General features: G+C 47.9%; 1 protein-coding gene across 1 annotated transcript in view; it reads left to right on the top strand.

Moving 5' to 3' along the window:
- The window catches only part of LOC141243759 (uncharacterized), a 111,112-nt gene that overhangs the window by 10,993 nt on the left and 77,020 nt on the right, over window positions 1-23,099 (top strand). Inside the window, exons 2-3 of the mRNA XM_073668949.1 lie at window positions 11,217-11,408; window positions 11,522-11,674. Of these exons, the coding sequence (XP_073525050.1) occupies window positions 11,256-11,408; window positions 11,522-11,674 (306 nt within the window). The 5' untranslated portion in view covers window positions 11,217-11,255. The remainder of the gene's footprint in view (window positions 1-11,216; window positions 11,409-11,521; window positions 11,675-23,099) is intronic.

The following is a 23,099-nucleotide window of genomic DNA, read 5'->3' on the forward strand; positions in this document are numbered from 1 at the left end:
TCTAGACTATCATGTAGAAATTATCCAAGATGGACCTTAGATAGAGCAAGAAAAATAGTAGATAGTAAATCTAGAAGCAATCTCATTACTAAAAGGAACCACAACACCAGCTCTAATATTCCAACATTAGTTCTCACCTATAACACTCATTTTTCTGCAATATCTAATATAGTAAAACGCAACCTAGATATTCTGAGAGGATTCAATCATGGATGCAATATTAAAGGACGGAATTAGGGTCGTTCCACGTAGAGCACCAACAATAGGCAACAAAATCTCTCCAAGTTTATACAGAGGAAAGTCCATTAAAACGACTGGTAACTGGCTATCAACTAGTGGCGACCATAAGTGCGGTTTTACCAACTGCAAATCATGTCTGGTTTCATCAAAAAAATTAACATTTACAGACAAAAATAATTCTAAAGTATATCCAATAAAAGGGTTTCTGAATTGTAACACTGATTATGTGATTTGCATGATTGACTGCACTATTTGTAATCTAAAATATATCGGATCAACTACTAGGAAATGTAAACTACGCCTAAGGGAACATTTATATGATCTTTCCCATCAATCTAATCGTAGTATGTCTGGTGCTTCCAGACATTTTATTAATTGTCATAATAAATGCACTAAAGACCTATTAGCTTATGCTATAGAACATGTTCCCCGCCACATCCGTGGTGGACACAGACAAAATACCCTCAGAAATAGGGAGGCGTTTTGGATTTTTGTACTGGATACTAGAATTCCCTCAGGCTTAAATTATAAAAAAGAGTTCATGTTACATTATTTACTTGGTGTTTCTTTCTTGTTTTTAAAATTCCCTTTGTGTTTTTAATTCACTGCTGTTACAATTTTTTTTTTTTTTCTATCTTGGGTTGTTACACACCTGCAGCACCTTTTCTTGATTAGTGCCGGCATAAGAAGGGTTCCTCCCCTTATGTCTGACACTTATTCATACCAAGTTTAAGAGCGGTCTTCGCTCGAAACGGGTCTGGTAGCGTACCCCTCCTTTTTGCCCCGGTGTTTCCCTTTCAGTATTGTTTTTCTACTAGCTGGAGTTACATTATCGCCATTTGGATATTTTTTAAAAAAATTCTAAATAAAAGACATTTGTTTTTACTATTGGAGTCTGTGGAGCTGGGTCATCGTCTTTCCTATTACATGGAAAGAAGAAAGCTTACCTGGGTCTGTTCCGGTGTGGAAGAACGGGCGCTGGCCTGTACACCGGTTTCCAGCCTCCAGAAGCGCTGTCCGCAGCTCCCTTGGGGCCTGCGTCTGAGCGAGTACACGCGGTGAAGCAGGCTCCGGCTTCCCGCAGACCGCTGCGCCGCCCTACCCCTGCCGCCTCAGTCGGCCGCATTCCGGAGTAGCACACGTCCGGGTGTGACGCGCCTGACGTCACGGCGCATGGCACGCTGGGAGAGGCGTGCCGGGTTACGTCAGGGGGCGGCGCCCGATACAAGATGGCAGCGCCCTGTAAAGCGCTCCCGGGATGTTTTTTTTGTTTGGAGCCTCGGCCTGGGAAGGACGGATGAAGGGCCCTTGAACCGGAGGAGGTTCTGGATGTCCCTATTTTAGGGGGGGGGGTTGTTATCCTGGGAGTGCGGCTTACGCTCCAGCGAGTCTAGGTAACCATGGCTGACCAGGACAGTCAGGAGCAGCGGCTAACCCCCCACCTCAGCAACGGAAGAGGCAAACTGACGCCTCACACGGACAGCCTCTCGAGAAATCGTAGTGGCAGCCGCAGGAGCAAGGTATCGAACACCTCTGAACCATCCAGAAAGGAATCATCGCATGTTCTGCTACAGCCTCCGAATCCGGTACCTGTCTGTGACTTCAGGGGTGAGTGATCTTCGTGAATGTCACCTTTTTATTATTGGGAAGTCTCTTATGTGCTTCCTTCTGTAGGAACCTAAGAAGAGTAGCGCCAAGCAAAAGCACAGGATTTGTGCCCTATGCCAGATTTCCCTTCCCATAGATTGGCAAAAACAGCTTTGCTCGAACTGCATTAATAAAACTATAGCAGAAAGTTCTCTGGATTTCTCATCCAATCTAAAATCCATAGTCCATGCAGAGGTTCAAGGGTCCTTGAAGGGGTTACTTAGAGGGAAGAAAAGATCGCATAAGGTTGTCTCCTCCGACTCTGATTCCTCCCAGTCCGAGGATCTATGGCTGAGTGATTAATCATCCTCTTCCTCGTCGGATAATGGAAGATCCGGCTTCCCAATTGAGCTTACGGACAAACTGGTCAGAGCAGTCAGATCAACCATGGGTCTGGGGGAGGAGAAAGCATCCAAATCCCAGGAAGACATTATGTTTGCGGGCCTTGGAGAAAAAAAAGAGACGCTCCTTTCCGGTAAACCCTAAAATTCAGGGCCTCATTGACCGAGAATGGAGGAAACCAGAAAGATCAGGGGCCTTACCCTCCTTCTCTAAGAGAAGGTATCCCTTTGAGGAGAAGGACTCTAGCCTTGGGATAAAATCCCCAAAGTTGACGGGGCAGTGGCCAGATCATCCAAAAAATCATCCCTACCCTTGGAGGATTCAGGCTTCCTAAAAGATGCCCTTGATAAAAAGGCTGACTCCTTTCTACGTCACACTTGGGAGGCTGCAGCAGGAAGCCTGAAGCCTGCGGTAGCTGGCACCTGCAAGGTCTCTCATGGTGTGGCTCCAGCAATTGGAAGACCAGCTTAGGGATAAAAAGATCCTTAGGGATAGACTCCTTTCTAATCTGCCCCTAATGCAGGCAGCGTCGGCCTTCCTGCTGACTCTTCAGCGGACTTAGTTAGACTCTCGGCTAGATCAGCAAATCTATCTAATGCTGCCAGACGGGCCTTGTGGCTCAAGGGTTGTCCGGGTGACCTACAATCCAAACATAAATTATGTTCCCTCCCTTGTGACGGCAGACTCCTGTTTGGCCGGAAGCTGGATGACCTTTTAGAAAATACGGGAGATAGGAACAAAGGGTTCCCAGGATTTTCAGGGGACTCAAAAAGATTTAGTTTTCGAAGAAGAAAATTTAAACGGGGTCGCCCTCCAGGAGACAGGAGAAGATGGGAGTCCAAATCAAAGAAGGAGTCAGGCTATATGTTTGGAGGACCATCCTCCAATACTAAAAAATCTTCCCAATGACGCCAGTCCGAAGGTAGGGGGAAGGCTTTCCCCACTGTATTCCAGCTTGGGAAGCCATTACATCAAACCACTGGATTCTGAATATTGTAAGTGGTGGCCTGAAGATACGGTTCAGCCAGATTCCTCGCCGGACCTTTAGGATTACTACCAAGAGGAAGGTCCAGGAAGAACAGATAGCTCTGGAGTCAGAAATATTAGGGCTAGTAGAGAAACGGGTCCTTCTCAAAGTTCCGATACTGAAAAGGGGAAGGGATTCTATTCCCCTCTGTTCATGATAAAAAAAACCTAATGGGTCCTTAAGGACCATCATCAACCTCAAGAGTCTAAACCAGTTGATAGAGAACCAGACTTTCAAGATGGAGTCTGTGTGAGCTTGGCAGTGAAGCTCTTGCACCACAATTGCTTAATGGCAGTATTAGACTTGAAGGACGCATATTATCATGTCACAATTCATCCAGACTACCAGAAATATCTGAGAGTAGCTCTGTTCATTCAGGGAGACCTGAGGCATTTTCAGTTTACTACCCTACCCTTCGGCCTCTCCATAGCCCCGAGAGTATTCACGAAATTTAATAGCGGAAGTAACAGCCTTTCTATGAATCAAAAACGTAGTGATCGTTCCCTACTTAGACAACTTTTTGGTAAAAGGGAAATCAAAAGTCCACTGCTCCAGTCAACTTCTAGAAGTCACGGCGGTGTTGCAACAGCTAGGATGGTTGATAAATACCCAAAAATCAAAATTAACCTCCTCAAGGACTCAAATCTTCATGGGTCTAATCCTGGATTCTTTTCTCCAAGCCTGCTTCCTCCCAGAAGACAAGGTCCGTGTAACGGTCTGGGAGGTGGAACCTCTGAGCGACTATACAAAGGCAGTCCTTGTAAGGAAGTGGGTGGCTCCCAGGGAAGGCGGGTAGGTAGTCACGGCAAGTGACGGGGACAGTCTCTTGACAGGCGGGTGGTCACGGCACGTGACAACAGGGTAAGAGTCTCTAGGCAGGCAGGGGGTCACGGCAAGTGACGGCAGAGCCTTCAGGTAGACTAGCAGGCAGGTAGCAGGTGAGCGCTCCCAGGTGAGCGCGTAAGAGCCTCTGGACAGACAGGTGGTCACAGCAAGTGACGGCTAAGCCTCCAGGTAGGCTAGCAGGCAGATAGCAGGAGAGCGCTCCCAGGTGAGCGGGTGAGAGTCTCTGGACAGGCAGGTGGTCACAGCAAGTGACTGCTAAGCCTCCAGGTAGGCTAGCAGGCGGGTAGCAGGTGAGCGCTCCCAGGTGAGCGGGTAAGAGTCTCTGGACAGGCAGGTGGTCACAGCAAGTGACGGCTAAGCCTCCAGGTAGGCTAGCAGGCAGGTAGCAGGAGAGCGCTCCCAGGTGAGCGGGTGAGAGTCTCTGGACAAGCAGGTGGTCACAGCAAGTGACTGCTAAGCCTCCAGGTAGGCTAGCAGGCAGGTAGCAGGAGAGCACTCCCAGGTGAGTGGGTGAGAGTCTCTGGACAAGCAGGCAGGAATCAGGCAGGTATCTGGCAGGTACTTCCTGGTCCGCAGGTGGACTGATCCATAGACAGACTGGCAGGTGCTGGTAGGCAGACTGTCGGACCACAGGATTGCAAGCAGGTAGACAGAAATCAGGCAGATATCAGGCAGGTATCAGGCAACGGGACCTGAGGGCTGAAGCAGAGTTGAAAGGCTTTGCAACAACATTGCTCCGGCACCTCCATTTTGGAGGAGGTGCCTTATATATGGTGAGGTCCTCCGGCCATTGGCCGGGGACTCCTTAGGACGGCGTGCGCGGCCCCTTTAAGAGAGAGGGAGCGCGCGCGTGCCCTAAGCACAGTCACCGGGAAGCAGCACGCGCTGCCAGCAGAGCGGGAGAAGACACCGGGCACGGAGCGGAGAGGTGAGAGGAACGGCGTCCCTGCCTAGCAGGAGGCAGGGACGCCGACGCTACAGTCCGCAAAGTAATCTATTTAGTCTCGAAAGCCATACACTCTCCAGTGATGTCCCTAAGAGAAGCGATGTCCCTCCTGGGCTCTATGATGGCCTGTCTCCCAGCAGTCAGATGGGCTCAAGGGCATATGAGACATCTTCAGTGGGAGGTCCTGTCAGCGCAGAGATCCTTCAACGGGCGTTTAGAAAAGAAGTTTTCTCTCTTTCTAGAAGCTGTAGATTCCCTTTCATGGTGGACAAACAGGGAAAATCTGATCTCAGGCATACAGTGGTCCTGACCAGTAGACCGGATGATTACAACCGATGCGAGCGGCTTGGGATGGGGGGGGTCATCTAGCAGAGCTCTCAGTGCAGGGTCACTGGGCATACCACGAGATGGGGGCATCCTCAAACTTAAAAGAACTTTGGGCAGTGGAGAAATCCCTGGTAGGCTTCCTTCCTCACATTCAGGGTCACCATGTGCAGGTCAGGTCCGACAACCGGACAACAGTAGCCTATGTAAATCACCAGGGGGGGAACAAGGTCACGCTCCCTGATGACTGTGGCAGACAGAATCCTACATCTGGCAACATCTCCCATGCCCTACACATAAGGGGGGGTGGAAAACGTAAGTGCATATTTTCTCAGCCGCCACACCTTAAGACAGGGGGAGTGGAGCTTAAACCCGTTGGTCTTCCAGCAGATTGTCCAGTTATGGGGGCAACCAGATCTGTACGCCACAAGAGCAAACAGGAAGGTAGACAGATTCTGTTCCTTAAAGCAGCAGAAAATTCCCATGCTTTAGATGCCCTCCATATTCCTTGGAAGTTCAGCAAGGCCTATGCCTTTCCCCCGTTAGTAATGTTTCTGGCAGTGGTGAGGAAGATTCGGGAGTATGGGGCAAGGATAATTCTTATAGCCCCTTTTTGGCCCAAGAGGCCTTGGTTCTCCCTGCTTCGACTAATGTCAGTTTCAGATCCCTGGGTTCTACCAGAGAGGCCGGACCTTCTCATTCAGGGACCGGTATTCCACACCCAAGCCAGATGATTCCATCTTGCAGCGTGGAATTTGAGAGGTCACTACTAAGTAACAAGGGGTTTTCACCAGCGTTAGTCTCTACCCTACTGGATAGTAGGAAACCAATAACGACTAAAATTTATAACCGAGTCTGTGGGAAGTTCCTAGATTTTATAGATGCCCTGTTATCAGACAAGCCTCCTATCAAGGGAATCCTGGAGTTTCTGCAAAAGGGGCATGACCTGGCTCTAGCCACGGGGACTTTTAAAGTTCAGGTGTCTGCCTTGGGGGCGCTCTATAATTGTAACTTGGCTGGGAACAGGTGGGTCTCTAGATTTTTTAAGTCCTGTGCCAGAGCCAGACTGGTTCAGTCCCTTAGAGTCCTGGCACCTGAATTTGGTCTTGAACGCACTCATCAGTGACCTATTCAAGCCCCTAAAGGACGTCTCTCCAAAGATCCTCACCCTTAAGACCATCCTCTTAGTGGCCTTAACATCAGCCCGTAGGGTGGGTGACCTGCAGGCCCTTTCAGTCGATTCTCCGTACACGCAAATTCATGATGATAGGGTCACCTTGCGTCTAGATCCAGCATATCTTCCCAAAGTGGTGTCTAGATTCCACTGTAACCAGGAAATTGTACTACCCTCGTTTTGCAGCAATCTGAAAAACCCCGGGGAAGTTAGATTCCATAACCTAGATGTTAGAAGATCCCTACTACAGTACATTAACATGACTAGTGAATGGAGGAAGGACCATTCCTTGTCCCTGGCCTTTCAGGGGAATAGGAAAGGTCACGGGGTGTGCAAGGGTACCATTTCTAGGTGGCTTAGGGAGGCCATTTGTTTAGCATATACATCCACAGGAGTTCTAGCCCCGGACAATGTCAAGGCTCATTCCACCAGAGCCGTAGCAGCCTCCTGGGCAGACATCTCAATCGATCAGATAAGTAGAGCTGCTACTTGGTCTACACCATCCACCTTCTATAAACACTATCGGTTGGATCTGTCCTCTTCTGACCTTACCTTTGGGAGAAGGGTACTTCAGGCGGTGGTCCCTCCCTAGGGTGCTCATAATTCTCCAAAATGCTCTCAAGGTGTGCTGTCATGGGTGAGGGGAAAACACTCCCCCCCGTTTTCTGTTTCCCACACCCTGGTGTGCACTGTACAGACCAAAAGTTTGGACACACCTTCTCATTTAAAGATTTTTCTGTATTTTCATGAAAACTATGAATTAACACATGTAGAATTATATAATTAACAAAAAAGTGTGAAACAACTGAAAATATGTCTTATATTCTAGGTTCTTCAAAGTAGCCACCTCTTGCTTTGATGACTGCTTTGCACACTCTTGGCATTCTCTTGAGCTTCAAGAGGTAGTCACCGGAAATAGTTTTCAATTCACAGGTGTGCCCTGGCAGGTTTAATAAGTGGGATTTCTTGCCTTATAAATGGGGTTGGGACCATCAGTTGTGTTGTGCAGAAGTCTGGTGGATACACAGCTGATAGTCCTACTGAATAGACTGTTAGCTGCTTTTTTCTTGCCATAATACAAATTCTAAGTAAAGAAAAACGAGTGGCCATCATTACTTTAAGAAATGACGGTCAGTCAGTTCGAAAAATTGGGAAAACTTTGAAAGTGTCCCCAAGTGCAGTTGCAAAAACCATCAAGCACTACAAAGAAACTGGCTCACATGAGGACCGCCCCAGGAAAGGAAGACCAAGAGTCACCTCTGCTTCTGAGGATAAGTGTATCCGAATCACCAGCCTCAGAAATCGCAGGTTAACAGCAGCTCAGATTAGAGACCAGGTCAATGCCACACAGAGTTCTAGCAGCAGACACATCTCTTCAACAACTGTTAAGAGGAGACTTTGTGCAGCAGGCGTTCATGGTAAAATAGCTGCTAGGAAACCACTGCTAAGGACAGGCAACAAGCAGAAGAGACTTGTTTGGGCTAAAGAACACAAGGAATGGACATTAGATCAGTGGAAATCTGTGCTTTGGTCTGATGAGTCCAAATTTGAGATCTTTGGTTCCAACCACCGTGTCTTTGTGCAACGCAGAAAAGGTGAACGGATGGACTCTACATGCCTGGCTGCCACCGTGAAGCATGGAGGAGGAGGTGTGATGGTGTGGGGGGGCTTTGCTGGTGACACTGTTGGGGATTTATTCAAAATTGAAGGCATACTGAACCAGCATGGCTACCACAGCATCTTGCAGCGGCATGCTATTCCATCCGGTTTGCGTTTAGTTGGACCATCATTTATTTTTCAACAGGACAATGACCCCACACACACCTCCAGGCTGTGTAAGGGCTATTTAACCAAGGAGGACAGTGATGGGGTGCTACGCCAGATGACCTGGCCTCCACAGTCACCAGACCTGAACCCAATCGAGATGGTTTGGGGTGAGCTGGACCGCAGAGTGAAGGTAAAAGGGCCAACAAGTGCTAAGCATCTCTGGGAACTCCTTCAAGATTGTTGGAAGACCATTTCCGGTGACTACCTCTTGAAGCTCATCGAGAGAATGCCAAGAGTGTGCAAAGCAGTCATCAAAGCAAAAGGTGGCTACTTTGAAGAACCTAGAATATAAGACATATTTTCAGTTGTTTCACACTTTTTTGTTAAGTATATAATTCCACATGTGTTAATTCATAGTTTTGATGCCTTCAGTGTGAATGTACAATTTTTATAGTCATGAAAATACAGAAAAATCTTTAAATGAGGTGTGTCCAAACTTTTGGTCTGTACTGTATCTTATTTTTGTATGTATATATTTTTCATCACGGTCTGAGGGTTGCTGCTGATATTGTTGTAATTATCTATTCATATACTCTTATCACGGATGTTTAATACCATTGGTTGTTTTTTTGGTGTTTTTAATCCACTGTCCCTTTTCTGCTCAATAAACTTTTGAATTACTATCATATAGGTGTGCATGTCTATATGTGGTGCCTTTTCTTCGCTTTTCACATACAGTCTAGATCACGTTGAAGTCATTATCCCCCTCTACTCCTTTTTGGTCAGACCTCATCTGGATACTGTGTCCAATTCTGGGCGCCATAGTTTAAAAAAAGAAATAGAAAAACTGGAGCAAGTTCAGAGAAGAGCGACCAGAATGGCGACCGGTCTGCAGACAATGTCCTATGAGGAACGGTTAAAGGATCTGGGAATGTTTCGATTGCAAAAGAGAAAACTGAGAGGAGACTTAACACCTGTCTACTAGTGATGAGCGAGCGTGCTCGTTTCACCCTTTCACCGAGCACGCTCGGGTGCTTTCTGAGTATCTTCGGCGTGCTCTTATATTATGTTCCAGTCCCTGCGTCTGCATGATTTACAGCTGTAAGACAGCATGAACACATGCAGGGATTGCTTGTTTGTAGGGAATCCTCACATGTGTTCATGCTGTCTTACAGCTGTAAATCATGCAGACGCAGGGACTGGAACAGAGCACGCCGAAGATACTTGGAAAGCACCCGAGTGTGCTCGGTGAAAGGGTTAAACGAGTATGCTCGCTCGTCACTACTGTCTACAAATATCTGAAGGTCTGTCACAGTGTAGAGGGATCATTCTTATTTGCACAATGAAAGACTAGAAGCAATGGAGTGAAACTGAAAGGGAGAAGATACAGATTAGAGATTAGAAAAAACTTTTTGACAGTGAGGTGATCAATCAGTGGAACAGGTGGCCACAAGAGGTGGTGAGGTCTCCTTCAATGGACGTCTTCACACAGAGGCTGGACAGACATCTGTCTGAGATGGTTTATTGACTCCTGCATTGAGCAGGGGGTTGGACACGAGGACCCTGGAGGTCCCCTCCAACTATAATATTCTAAGATTCTATGCACTGGAGGATTCTGTGTGATGAGAGGAGAGGAGACTGCTGGGAGATTATACAGTATACACTGGAGGATTCTGGGTGATGAGCGGAGAGGTGACTGCTGGGAGATTATACAGTATACACTGGAGGATTCTGGGTGATGAGCGGAGAGGTGACTGCTGGGAGATTATACAGTATACACTGTAGGATTCTGGGTGATGAGCGGAGAGGTGACTGCTGGGAGATTATACAGTATACACTGGAGGATTCTGGGTGATGAGCGGAGAGGTGACTGCTGGGAGATTATACAGTATACACTGTAGGATTCTGGGTGATGAGCGGAGAGGAGACTCCTGGGAGATTATACAGTATACACTGGAGGAATCTGGGTGATGAGCAGAGAGGAGACTGCTGGGAGATTATACAGTATACACTGGAGGATTCTGGGTGATGAGAGGAGAGGAGACTGCTGGGAGATTATACAGTATACACTGGAGGATTTTGGGTGATGAGAGGAGACTGCTGGGAGATTATGCAGTATACACTGGAGGATTCTGGGAGATTATACAGTATACACTGAAGGAATCTGGGTGATGAGAGGAGACTGCAGGGAGATTATACAGTACACACTGAAGGAATCTGGGTGATGAGAGGAGAGGAGACTGTTGGGAGATTATATAGTATACACTGGAGGATTCTGGGTGAGGAGAGTAGACTCCTGGGAGATTATACAGTATACACTGGAGGATTCTGGGTGATGAGAGGAGACTGCAGGGAGATTATACAGTATACACTGGAGGATTCTGGGTGATGAGAGGAGACTGCTGGGAGATTATACAGTATACACTGAAGGAATCTGGGTGATGAGAGGAGAGGAGACTGCTGGGAGATTATACAGTACACACTGGAGGATTCTGGGTGATGAGAGGAGACTGCAGGGAGATTATACAGTATACACTGGAGGATTCTGGGTGATGAGAGGAGACTGCTGGGAGATTATACAGTATACACTGGAGGATTCTGGGTGATGAGAGGAGACTGCAGGGAGATTATACAGTATACACTGGAGGATTCTGGGTGATGAGAGGAGACTGCTGGGAGATTATACAGTATACACTGAAGGAATCTGGGTGATGAGAGGAGAGGAGACTGCTGGGACATTATACAGTATACACTGGAGGATTATGGGTGATGAGCGGAGAGTAGACTGCTGGGAGATTATACAGGATACACTGGAGGATTCTGGGTGATGAAAAATGACTGCTGGGAGATTATACAGTATACACTGGAGGATTCTGGGTAATAATGGTATTATTCTGTGCTAGGTGCCGAGAAGTTGTCTGTGAGTTACGGTCTGTTTCTCCATGGAGGAGTGGGATTACCTGGAGGGACATGAGGATCTGTACAAGGAGATCAGAATGAAGAATGACCCACTGAGTGTGTGCGAGGACAGAAAACACATGGCTGCAAGACTATTAACTCTCGCCCTAGAGATTATCGACTTGATAACTGGAGAGGTGAGCGTTTCACATGATTTTATTCTAATATTTATAATAATACAGGTAAATTACTAGAAAGACGAAGGATGATTATAATCTGTGTAGTGATCAGCGTCTGTCACCGTACACAGGAGCACACAGTTGTGAAGAAGACGTCTGGTGAGTGTGTGGCTGGAGCATGGAGGAGACACCAGAACCCCATCCTAACCCCCCTGCACTCCCCAATACAAGAGAAGAAGATCCTAGAACTCACCAACAGGATCACTGATCTTCTACATGGAGAGGTGACTGCAGGGAGATTATACAGTATACACTGGAGGATTCTGGGTGATGAGAGGAGACTGCTGGGAGATTATACAGTATACACTGGAGGATTCTGGGTGATGAGAGGAGACTGCTGGGAGATTATACAGTATACACTGGAGGATTCTAGGTGATGAGAGGGAGAGTGCTGGGAGATTATACAGTATACAATGGAGGATTCTGGGTGATGAGAGGAGACTGCTGGGAGATTATACAGTATACACTGGAGGATTCTAGGTGATGAGAGGGAGAGTGCTGGGAGATTATACAGTATACAATGGAGGATTCTGGGTGATGAGAGGAGACTGCTGGGAGATTATACAGTATACACTGGAGGATTCAGTGTGATCATAGAAAAGGAGACTGCTGGGAGATTATACAGTATACACTGGAGGATTCTGTGTGATGAGAGGAGACTGCTGGGAGATTATACAGTATACACTGGAGGATTCTAGGTGATGAGAGGGAGAGGAGACTATTGTGAGATTATACAGTGTACACTGGAGGATTCTGGGTGATGAGAGGAGAGATGACTGCTGGGAGATTATACAGTATACACTGGAGGATTCTGGGTGATGAGAGGGAGAGGAGACTATTGTGAGATTATACAGTATACACTGGAGGATTCTGGGTGATGAGAGGGAGAGGAGACTATTGTGAGATTATACAGTGTACACTGGAGGATTCTGGGTGATGAGAGGAGAGATGACTGCTGGGAGATTATACAGTATACACTGGAGGATTCTGGGTGATGAGAGGAGACTGCAGGGAGATTATACAGTATACACTGGAGGATTCTGGGTGATGAGAGGAGACTGCTGGGAGATTATACAGTATACACTGGAGGATTCTGGGTGATGAGAGGAGACTGCTGGGAGATTATACAGTATACACTGGAGGATTCTGGGTGATGAGAGGAGACTGCTGGGAGATTATACAGTATACACTGGAGGATTCTGAGTGATGAGAGGAGACTGCTGGGAGATTATACAGTATACACTGGAGGATTCTAGGTGATGAGAGGGAGAGGAGACTATTGTGAGATTATACAGTGTACACTGGAGGATTCTGGGTGATGAGAGGAGACTGCTGGGAGATTATACAGTATACACTGGAGGATTCTGGGTGATGAGAGGAGACTGCTGGGAGATTATACAGTATACACTGGAGGATTCTGGGTGATGAGAGGAGACTGCTGGGAGATTATACAGTATACACTGGAGGATTCTGGGTGATGAGAGGAGACTGCTGGGAGATTATTCAGTATACACTGGAGGATTCTGGGTGATGAGAGGAGAGGTGACTGCTGGGAGATTATACAGTATACACTGGAGGATTCTGGGTGATGATCGGAAAGGAGACTGCTGGGAGATTATACAGTATACACTGGAGGATTCTGGGTGATGAGAGGAGAGGAGACTGCTGGGAGACTATACGGTATACACTGGAGGATTCTAGGTGACGAGAGGAGAGGAGACTGCTGGGAGATTATACAGTATACACTGGAGGATTCTGGGTGATGAGAGGAGACTGCTGGGAGATTATACAGTATACACTGGAGGATTCTGGGTGATGAGAGGAGACTGCTGGGAGATTATACAGTATACACTGAAGGATTCTGGGTGATGAGAGGAGAGGAGACTGCTGGGAGATTATACAGTATACACTGGAGGATTCTGGGTGATGAGAGGAGAGGTGACTGCTGGGAGATTATAAAGTATACACTGGAGGATTCTGGGTGATGAGAGGAGAGGAGACTGCTGGGAGATTATACAGTATACATTGGAGGATTCTGGGTGATGAGAGGAGACTGCTGGGAGATTATACAGTATACACTGGAGGATTCTAGGTGATGAGAGGAGAGGAGACTGCTGGGAGATTATACAGTATACACTGGAGGATTCTGGGTGAGGAGAGGTGACTGCTTGGAGATTATAAAGTATACACTGGAGGATTCTGGGTGATGAGAGGAGAGGAGACTGCTGGGAGATTATACAGTATACATTGGAGGATTCTGGGTGATGAGAGGAGAGGAGACTGCTGGGAGATTATACAGTTTACACTGGAGGATTGTGGGTGATGAAAGGACAGGAGACTGCTGAGAGATTATACAGTATACACTGAAGGATTCTGGGTGATGAGAGGAGAGGAGACTGCTGGGAGATTATACAGTATACACTGGAGGATTCTGGGTGATGAGGAGAGGAGACTGCTGGGAGATTATACAGTATACATTGGAGGATTCTGGGTGATGAGAGGAGACTGTTGGGAGATTATACAGTATACACTGGAGGATTCTAGGTGATGAGAGGAGAGGAGACTGCTGGGAGATTATACAGTTTACACTGGAGGATTGTGGGTGATGAAAGGACAGGAGACTGCTGAGAGATTATACAGTATACACTGGAGGATTCTGGGTGATGAGCAGTTAGGAGATTGCTGGGAGATTATGCAGTACTAGATGGTGGCCTTATTCTAACGCATCGGGTATTCTAGAATAGATATACGGCCGACCGGGCGCAATCAGCAGAGCGGTATTTAAATTTGGCGCCAAAATCGCTGAGTGGTCGAGGCCGGCAACCGCGACCAATTAGCAAAGCGGTGTTAAAATTTGGCGCCTATATCGCAGACTGGTCACGGCCGGCGGTCGCGAGCAATCAGCAGAGCGTTATTTAAATTTGGCGCCTATAATGGTGATTGGTTACGGCCGCGACTAATCAGCAGAGCGGTGTTTAAATTTGTCGCCAATAATGCTGGTTATTCGTGACCGGAAACCGTGACCAATGAGCAGAGCGGTGTTTAAATATGGCGCCAATATCGCTGATTGGTCGCGGCCGGCCACCACGACCAATCAGCGAAGCGGTGTTTAAATTTGGCGCCAATATCGCTGATTGGTCACGGCCGGTGGTTGCGACTAATCAGCAGAGCGAGGTTTAAATTTGGCGCCAATATTGCTGATTGGTCACGGCCGGTGGTTGCGACTAATCAGCAGAGCAGTGTTTCAAATTGGCACCAAAATCGCTGATTGGTCGCGGCCGGCCGCCGCGACCAATCAGCAGAGCGTTGTTTAAATTTGGCGCCAATCTCGCTGATTGGTCGCGTCTGGCGTCCGCGACTAATCAGCAGAGTGTTGTTTAAATTTGGCGCCAATCTCGCTGATTGGTCGCGGTCGGCCGGCGGCCGCGACCAATCAGCAGAGCGGCGTTTAGATTTGCTGCCCATCTCGCTGATTGGTCACGGTGGCTGGCCGCGACCAATCAGCAGAGCGGCGTTTAAATGTGCCGCCCATCTCGCTGATTGGTCGCGGCCGGCCACCACGACCAATGAGCAGAGCGGCGTTTAAATTTGCCGCCCATCTCGCTGATTGGTCGCGGTGGCCGGCCGCGATTAATCAGCGGAGCGGCGTTTAAATTTGCCGCCCATCTCGATCATTGGTCGCGGTGGCCGGCCGCGACCAATCAGCAGAGCGGCGTTTAAATTTGCCGGCCATCTCGCTGATTGGTCGCGGTGGCCGGCTGCCACCAATCAGCACAGCGGCGTTTACATTTGCCGCCCATCTCGCTGATTGGTCGCGGCCGGCCACCGCGACCAATCAGCAGAGCGGCGTTTAAATTTGTCGCCCATCTCGCTGATTGGTCGCGGTGGCTGGCCGCGATTAATCAGCGGAGCGGCGTTTAAATTTGCCGCCCATCTCGATCATTGGTCGCGGTGGCCGGCCGCGACCAATCAGCAGAGCGGCGTTTAAATTTGCCGGCCATCTCGCTGATTGGTCGCGGTGGCCGGCTGCCACCAATCAGCACAGCGGCGTTTACATTTGCCGCCCATCTCGCTGATTGGTCGCGGCCGGCCACCGCGACCAATCAGCAGAGCGGCGTTTAAATTTGTCGCCCATCTCGCTGATTGGTCGCGGTGGCTGGCCGCGATTAATCAGCGGAGCGGCGTTTAAATTTGCCGCCCATCTCGATCATTGGTCGCGGCCGGCCACCGCGAACAATCAGCAGAGCGGCATTTAAATTTGCCGGCCATCTCGCTGATTGGTCGCGGTGGCCGGCTGCCACCAATCAGCACAGCGGCGTTTACATTTGCCGGCCATCTCGCTGATTGGTCGCGGTGGCCGGCTGCCACCAATCAGCAGAGCGGCGTTTAAATTTGTCGCCCATCTCGCTGATTGGTCGCGGTGGCCGGCCGCGATTAATCAGCAGAGCGGCGTTTAAATTTGCTGGCCATCTCGCTGATTGGTCGCGGTGGCCGGCTGCGACCAGTCAGCACAGCGGCGTTTAAATTTGCCGCCCATCTCGCTGATTGGTCGCGGCCGGCCACCGCGACCAATCAGCAGAGCGGCGTTTAAATTTGGCGCCCATCTCGCTGATTGGTCGCGGTGGCCGGCCGTGACCAATCAGCGTCGTATTAGTGTGGACCCGGGAGCCGCGCTGCTTGTGCGGCTCCGTATTAGCGAGGACCGGGGAGCGGCGCTGCTTGTGCGGCTCCTTCTGCTGCGAGAAGCCGGGAGATGAGCGGCTGCTCGCAGCAGAAGCATCCCGCGCCGGTCGGGGTAGTTGTGCTGCTAGCGCCGCTCATCTCCCCGCTGCATCGCCGCTGACCTCCGTCCGCCAAATGAGCCGCTAACGGCCGCCATCTTTTTTCAGAAATCCCGCGGCGCTGATTGGCCGCTGCCGGACCAATGAGCGACGCGGGATTTCCAGGACAGACAGACAGACAGACGGGATAAGATAATTATATAGTAGATACTCTGGAGGATTCTGGGTGATGACCGGAGAGGAGACTGCTGAGAGCTTATACAGTATACACTAGAGGATTCTGGGTGATGAGAGGAGACTGCTGGGAGATTATACAGTGTACACTGGAGGATTCTGGATGATGATTGAGAGGAGACTGCAGGGAGATTATACAGTATACACTGAAGGATTCTGGGTGATGAGCGGAGAGGAGACTGCTGGGAGATTATACAGTATACACTGGAGGATTCTAGGTGATGAGCAGTGAGGAGATTGCTGGGGAGATTATACAGTATACACTGGAGGATTCTGGGTGATGAACAGAGAGGAAACTGCTGGGAGATTATACAGAATACACTGGAGGATTCTGGGTGATGAGAGGAGACTGCTGGGAGATTATACAGTATACACTGAAGGATTCTGGGTGATGAGCAAAAAGACTGTTTTCATGCTTGGTATGGGAAGGACCCAGTGTATGACGATGGGAAAAGGAGGGAAAGCCCAACAACTAGAGAAAGGGGGAGTGGAGACCCCTAGGCACATCTGATAACACCCTGACTCCCTTATCGTCTCTAAATATGTTCTGCACCTATCGCTGAACAGGATACTTAACCCCTTTCTGACACTAAAGCTAGGCCCTAGGTAGAGAAGGGGAGGGGTGAGCACTAGTCAGCACCACTGCAACGAAAGACAAACAAGGCAAACAGACAAGGGGATACACTTAGGTTTGGGAAGAACCCAGAGAGAGCACAATCCTCCAAGGAACTCCAAGAAGCTAGCCGACTGCTAGAACTCCAGGCCTGAACAGAGGAAAATACTTCTATCACCAGCGACTCCCTGGAGACACTGAGGGTATTTAAACATCAAACAAGGGTGTGTTAATTAGCAGCAGAAGGTGGAGATCACTGCTGGGTCCTAGAGAGAGAAGAATACCACAACACCACAGATGAAGGGATCAAGAAGGTGTCTGCAAAGCCAAGCGCAGCGACCTTTTTCAGCTGGATCCAGAACGACTGTCTGTCAAAAGTGATACACCCGTGACAACTGCTGGGAGATTATACAGTATACACTGGAGGATTCTGGGTGATGAGACTGCTGGGAGATTATACAGTATACACTGGAGGATTCTGATTGATGAGCAGAGCAGAGACTGCTGGGAGATTATACAGTATACACTGGAGGATTCTGGGTGATCATCGGAGAGGTGACTGCTGGGTGATTTTACATTATACACTGGAGGATTCTGGGTGATGAGCGGAGAGGAGACTGCTGGGAGATTATACAGTATACACTGGAGGATTCTGGGTGATGAGAGGAGACTGCAGGGAGATTATACAGTATACACTGAAGGATTCTGGGTGAGGAGACTGCTGTCATGCTACGTATGGGAAGGACCCAGCATACGACGATGTGAAAAGGAGTGAAGCCCAACAACTAGGGAGAGTGGAGACCCCTAGGCAGATCTAATAACACCCTGACTCCCCTATCGTCTCTACAGTCATGGCCAAAAGTATTGAGAATGAGACAAATAGTAATTTTTCCAAAGTTTACTGCTTCATTTTTTGTAATGGCAATTTGCATATACTCCTGAATGTCAAAGAGTGATCAGCTTAACAGCAATTACTGTACTTGCAAAGTCAATATTTGCCCAGAAAATGAACTTTAACCCCCAAAACACATTTCAACATCATTGCAGTCCCGCCTTAAAAGGAGCAGCTAACATCGTTTTAGTGATTGATCCATTAACACAGGTGTGGGTGTTGATGAGGACAGGGCTGGCGATCAATCAGTCATGATTAAGTAAGAATGACATCACTGGACACTTTAAAAGGAGGCTGGTTCTTGGTATCATTGTTTCTCTTCAGTTACCCATGGTTATCTCTAAAGAAACACGGGCAGCCATCATTGCACTGCACAAAAATGGCCTAACAGGGAAGAGTATCGCAGCTACAAAGATTGCACCTCAGTCAACAATCTATCGCATCATCAAGAACTTCAAGGAGAGAGCTTCCATTGTTGTCAAAAAGGCTCCAGGGCGCCCAAGAAAGACCAGCAAGCGCCAGGACCGTATCTTAAAACTGTTTCAGCTGCGGGATCGGACTACCAGCAGTGCCGAGCTTGCTCAGGAATGGCAGCAGGCTGGTGTGAGTGCTTCTGCACGCACTGTGAGGCGGAGACTCTGAGCAAGGGCTGGTTTCAAGGAGGGCAGCAAAGAAGCCACTTCTCTCCAGAAAAAACATCAGGGACCGACTGATATTCTGCAAAAGGTACAGTGAGTGGACTGCTGAGGACTGGGGCAAAGTCATTTTCTCTGATGAATCCCCTTTTCGATTGTTTGGGACATCTGGAAAACCGCTTATTCGGAGAAGAAGAGGTGAGAGCTACCACCAGTTTTGTCTCATGCCAACTGTAAAGCATCCTGAAACCATTCATGTGTGGGGTTGCTTCTCAGCCAAGGGAATCGGCTCACTCACAGTCTTGCCTAAAAACACAGCCATGAATAAAGAATGGTACCAGAATGTCCTCCAAGACCAACTTCTCCCAACCGTCCAAGAGCAGTTTGGCGCCCAACAATGCCTTTTCCAGCATGATGGAGCACCTTGCCATAAAGCAAAGGTGATAACTAAATGGCTCATGGAACAAAACATAGAGATTTTGGGTCCATGGCCTGGAAACTCCCCAGATCTTAATCCCATTGAGAACTTGTGGTCAATCATCAAGAGACGGGTGGACAAACAAAAACCAACAAATTCTGGCAAAATGCAAGCATTGATTATGCAAGAATGGACTGCTATCAGTCAGGATTTGGTCCAAAAGTTGATTGAGAGCATGCCAGGGAGAATTACAGAGGTCTTGAAGAAGAAGGGGCAACACTGCAAATATTGACTTGCTGCATTAACTCATTCTAACTGTCAATATAACCTATTGGTACTCATAATATGATTGCAATTATATTTCTGTATGTGATATAAACATCAGACAAACACTAATAAAAACTAGAGGCCAGCAGATCATGTGAAAATATAATTTTGGTGTCATTCTCAATACTTTTGGCCATGACTGTAAATAGGTTCCGCAGCTATCGCTGAGCAGGATTCCTAACCCCTGGCTGACCCTAGAGCTAGGCCCTAGGTAGAGAAGGGGAGGGGTGAGCGCTAGTCAGCCCCAATGCAACTAAAGACAAACAAGGCAAACAAACAAAGGGATACACTTAGCTTTAGGAAGACACCAGAGAGATCACGACTACAATCCACCAAGGAACTCCAAGAAGAAACTAGCCGACTTCTAGAACTCCAGACCTGAACAGAGGAAAATATTTCTATCACCGGCGACTCCCTGGAGACACTGAGGGTATTTAAATATCAAGCAAGGGTGTGTTAAGAACATGTCTGCAAAGTCAAGCGCAGCGACCTTCTATAGCTGGATCCAGAACGACTGTCTGTCAAACCTGAAACACCCGTGACAACTGCTGGGAGATTATACAGTATACACTGGAGGATTCTGGGTGATAAGTGGAGAGGAGACTGCTGGGAGATTATACAGTATACACTGGAGGATTCTGGGTGATGAGCGGAGAGGAGACTGCTGGGAGATTATATAGTATACACTGGAGGTGTTATGATCTGCAACATGTACTAAGGAAAGATAGGGGAAAGGTGTCCCTACAATAAGACTAAGCTGAATCCCTACGATGTAGCGGGCTGCCTGTTCCTAGCGAACAGACCCGCCTTAGTCCTCAGCTAGTCTGAACGAAGACCTATAGCATAAGGGGAGGGGTCCCTAAAAGAATTAAGGACTGGAACAAAAATGGGACACCTCCTAAACAGAGAAGTTGTTGCAGAACACAAAAAGACTAACAGACTAAAAGGTACTAGAGGTCTCAGAAGGACCAAGCGAACTGACAGGCACCGAAGCACCTGGCTAGAGAAACAGTCAAACACTGAAGTCCAGTACAGCCAGAAGGGCGGAGCTGGAATATAAAGGCAGGTGGTCATGTGACCGCAAAACACAAGATGGAAAAAATAAACAGGAGGGTTCTAACAGTACCCCCTCTTTTATGAGGATCCTCCGGATCACCCAGGCCTATTCGGAAACCTCCCGTGGAAAGCTCTAACAAGCCTAAGAGCAGAGACATCATCCGCCCTTTCCCAGGAGTTATCTTCGGGACCGAAACCCTTCCAGGAGACAAGATACTGTAATCTCCCTCTATGCCATCTAGAATTCAGGATACGAGAAATTTCATATTCGCAGTCTTCCACCACAGCAGGAACTGTGACAGTGGAATCCCTATCTGATACATCAGCCTTTTTCAACAAGGAAACATGAAACACAGGATTAATCTTCCAGGAAGTAGGGACATCCAACCTAACCGCAATCAGGTTAACAACCTGAAGCACTTTAAATGGACCCACAGACTTAGGACCCATTTTTTTAGCGGGAATCCTCAACCGCAGGTTCTTTGAGGACAACCAAACCATGTCACCCACAGTAAACAAAACCTCCTTACGTTTCCTGTCAAAATACTTCTTGGACTTCTTGTGAGCCTCTTGAAGGTTGCAATGTACATTAGTCCAAACTCTCTCCAAATCACCGGAAAAATTCTCCTCCTCCGGCACCGCTGACCCCAATTTGGAGAACGAACCAAAAAACGGATGTCTCCCAGTACAACAAAAAAAAGGAGAACACCCAGCAGAGGAACATGTATGATTGTTAAGAGCAATTTCTGCAAGAGGCAGAAACTCAGACCTCACCTCTTGATTGTCCGCCACAAAACAACGCAAAAACTGTTCTACATCCTGGTTCTTTCTTTCAGTCTGTCCATTAGACTCAGGATGATACCCAGACGAAAATGACAAATGGACTCCCAACCTGTCACAAAAAGCACGCCAAAAGCGAGCCACAAACTGAGGTCCTCTATCAGAAACAATATCCGTGGGAACGCCATGAAGCTTGACAATCTCCTTAACACACGCCTTAGCGAGTGTCTTGGCGCAGGGCAACTTAATGAATGAAACCAAATTACACATCTTACTAAAACGGTCCACGACCACCCAGATGACAGTAAAACCCTCGGACACAGGAAGATCAGTAATAAAATCCATTGTGAGATGCGTCCAAGGCAAACTAGGAACCTCCAGAGGGCTAAGCAACCCCGCAGCAGGAGTATGTGAAGCTTTTGACCTAGCACACACCATACATTGACGCACCCACTTGATGACTTCCTTCTGCCATCTAGGCCACCAAAAACTGCGACTGATAAGTCTCTTAGTCTCTGAAATTCTTGGATGACCTGCCAACCGAGACTCATGACACTCCACAAACAAATCTCTCCTAAAGGTTCTAGGCACGAACAACCTCCCACGGGGAGTGTTAGATGGAGCATCATTTTGAGCTTTCAGAATCTCATTCTCCAAAACGGAGTCCAATGCCGCCACCACAACTCCTTTCTGTAAAATACTCTCCTCCTCCTCCTCTGCACCGACCGTAGGAGAGAAGCTGCGAGATAAAGCATCAGCTTTAACATTCTTAGCTCCAGGGATATAGGTAACAGAAAAATGAAACAGAGAAAAAAAAGTGCCCACCTAGCTTGACGGGCATTCAAGCGCTTGGCTGCATCCAGATAGATCAACTCCCGATTACCAACATCATAATTCAGTTCGTTTTCCGAATTTTTTTTTCGAAAAGAAGGCACAAGGATGTACTCCATCCCTGTTCTCCTGAGACAAAACTGCTCCGACCCCCACCGATGAAGCATCGACCTCGACCAAAAAAGGCTTGGTCTCATCAGGCTGCACAAGGATAGGGGCAGAACTGAACCTCTCTTTGAGATACTTAAAAGCTTCAATGGCCTCAGTAGTCCACTGGACCGTATTCGCACCTTTCCTGGTGAGATCGGTTAGAGGCTTAACAATTACAGAAAAATTCTTAATGAATTTCCTGTAATAATTGGCAAAACCCAAAAATCTCTGTATAGATTTCAAACCAATAGACCAATAGCCTGAATCTTCACCGCGTCCATCTCAAAGCCCTCGCTGGAGACAATTTAGCCCAAAAAACTAATTTTCTGCACAGCGAACTCACATTTCTCCAGCTTAGCAAACAGAGAATTATCACTCAATAACTGCAAAACTTCACGTACACTCTGCCAATGGGACTCTAGATCTGGTGAATAAATCAAAATGTCATCTAAATACACAACCACATTCTTACCAATCAAAGGTCTAAGGATGTCATTAATAAGGTTCTGAAAAAATGCAGGTGCATTGGTAAGACCAAAAGGCGTCACCAGATTCTCAAAATGACCTACTGGAGTGTTAAAAGCAGTTTTCCATTCAAACACCCTCCTTCACACGTAACAAATTGTATGCCCCCCGGAGATCAATTTTAGAGAACCACTTGGCCCCCACCAACTGATTAAACAAGTCAGGAATTAACGGCAATAGGTAGGAATTGCGTAAGGTAATCTTATTAGTTTCACGAAAATCCAGACATGGATGTAAACCGCCGTCCTTTTTTTTAACAAAGAAAAATCCAACTGCCACAGGCGACTTAGAAGGTCTAACGTGACCAGCAGCCAGGCTAGTTGGTATGTACTCCTCCAAGGCCTTTCTTTCTGGGATAGTCAGATTAAACAAACGACTCTTGGGAAGAGTAGCTCCCGGAACAAACT

The sequence above is a fragment of the Phyllobates terribilis genome, unplaced genomic scaffold (assembly GCF_046119375.1).
Source record: "Phyllobates terribilis strain yellow unplaced genomic scaffold, ASM4611937v1 Scaffold_2__4_contigs__length_985480577, whole genome shotgun sequence".
NCBI classification, from domain to species: domain Eukaryota; kingdom Metazoa; phylum Chordata; class Amphibia; order Anura; family Dendrobatidae; genus Phyllobates; species Phyllobates terribilis.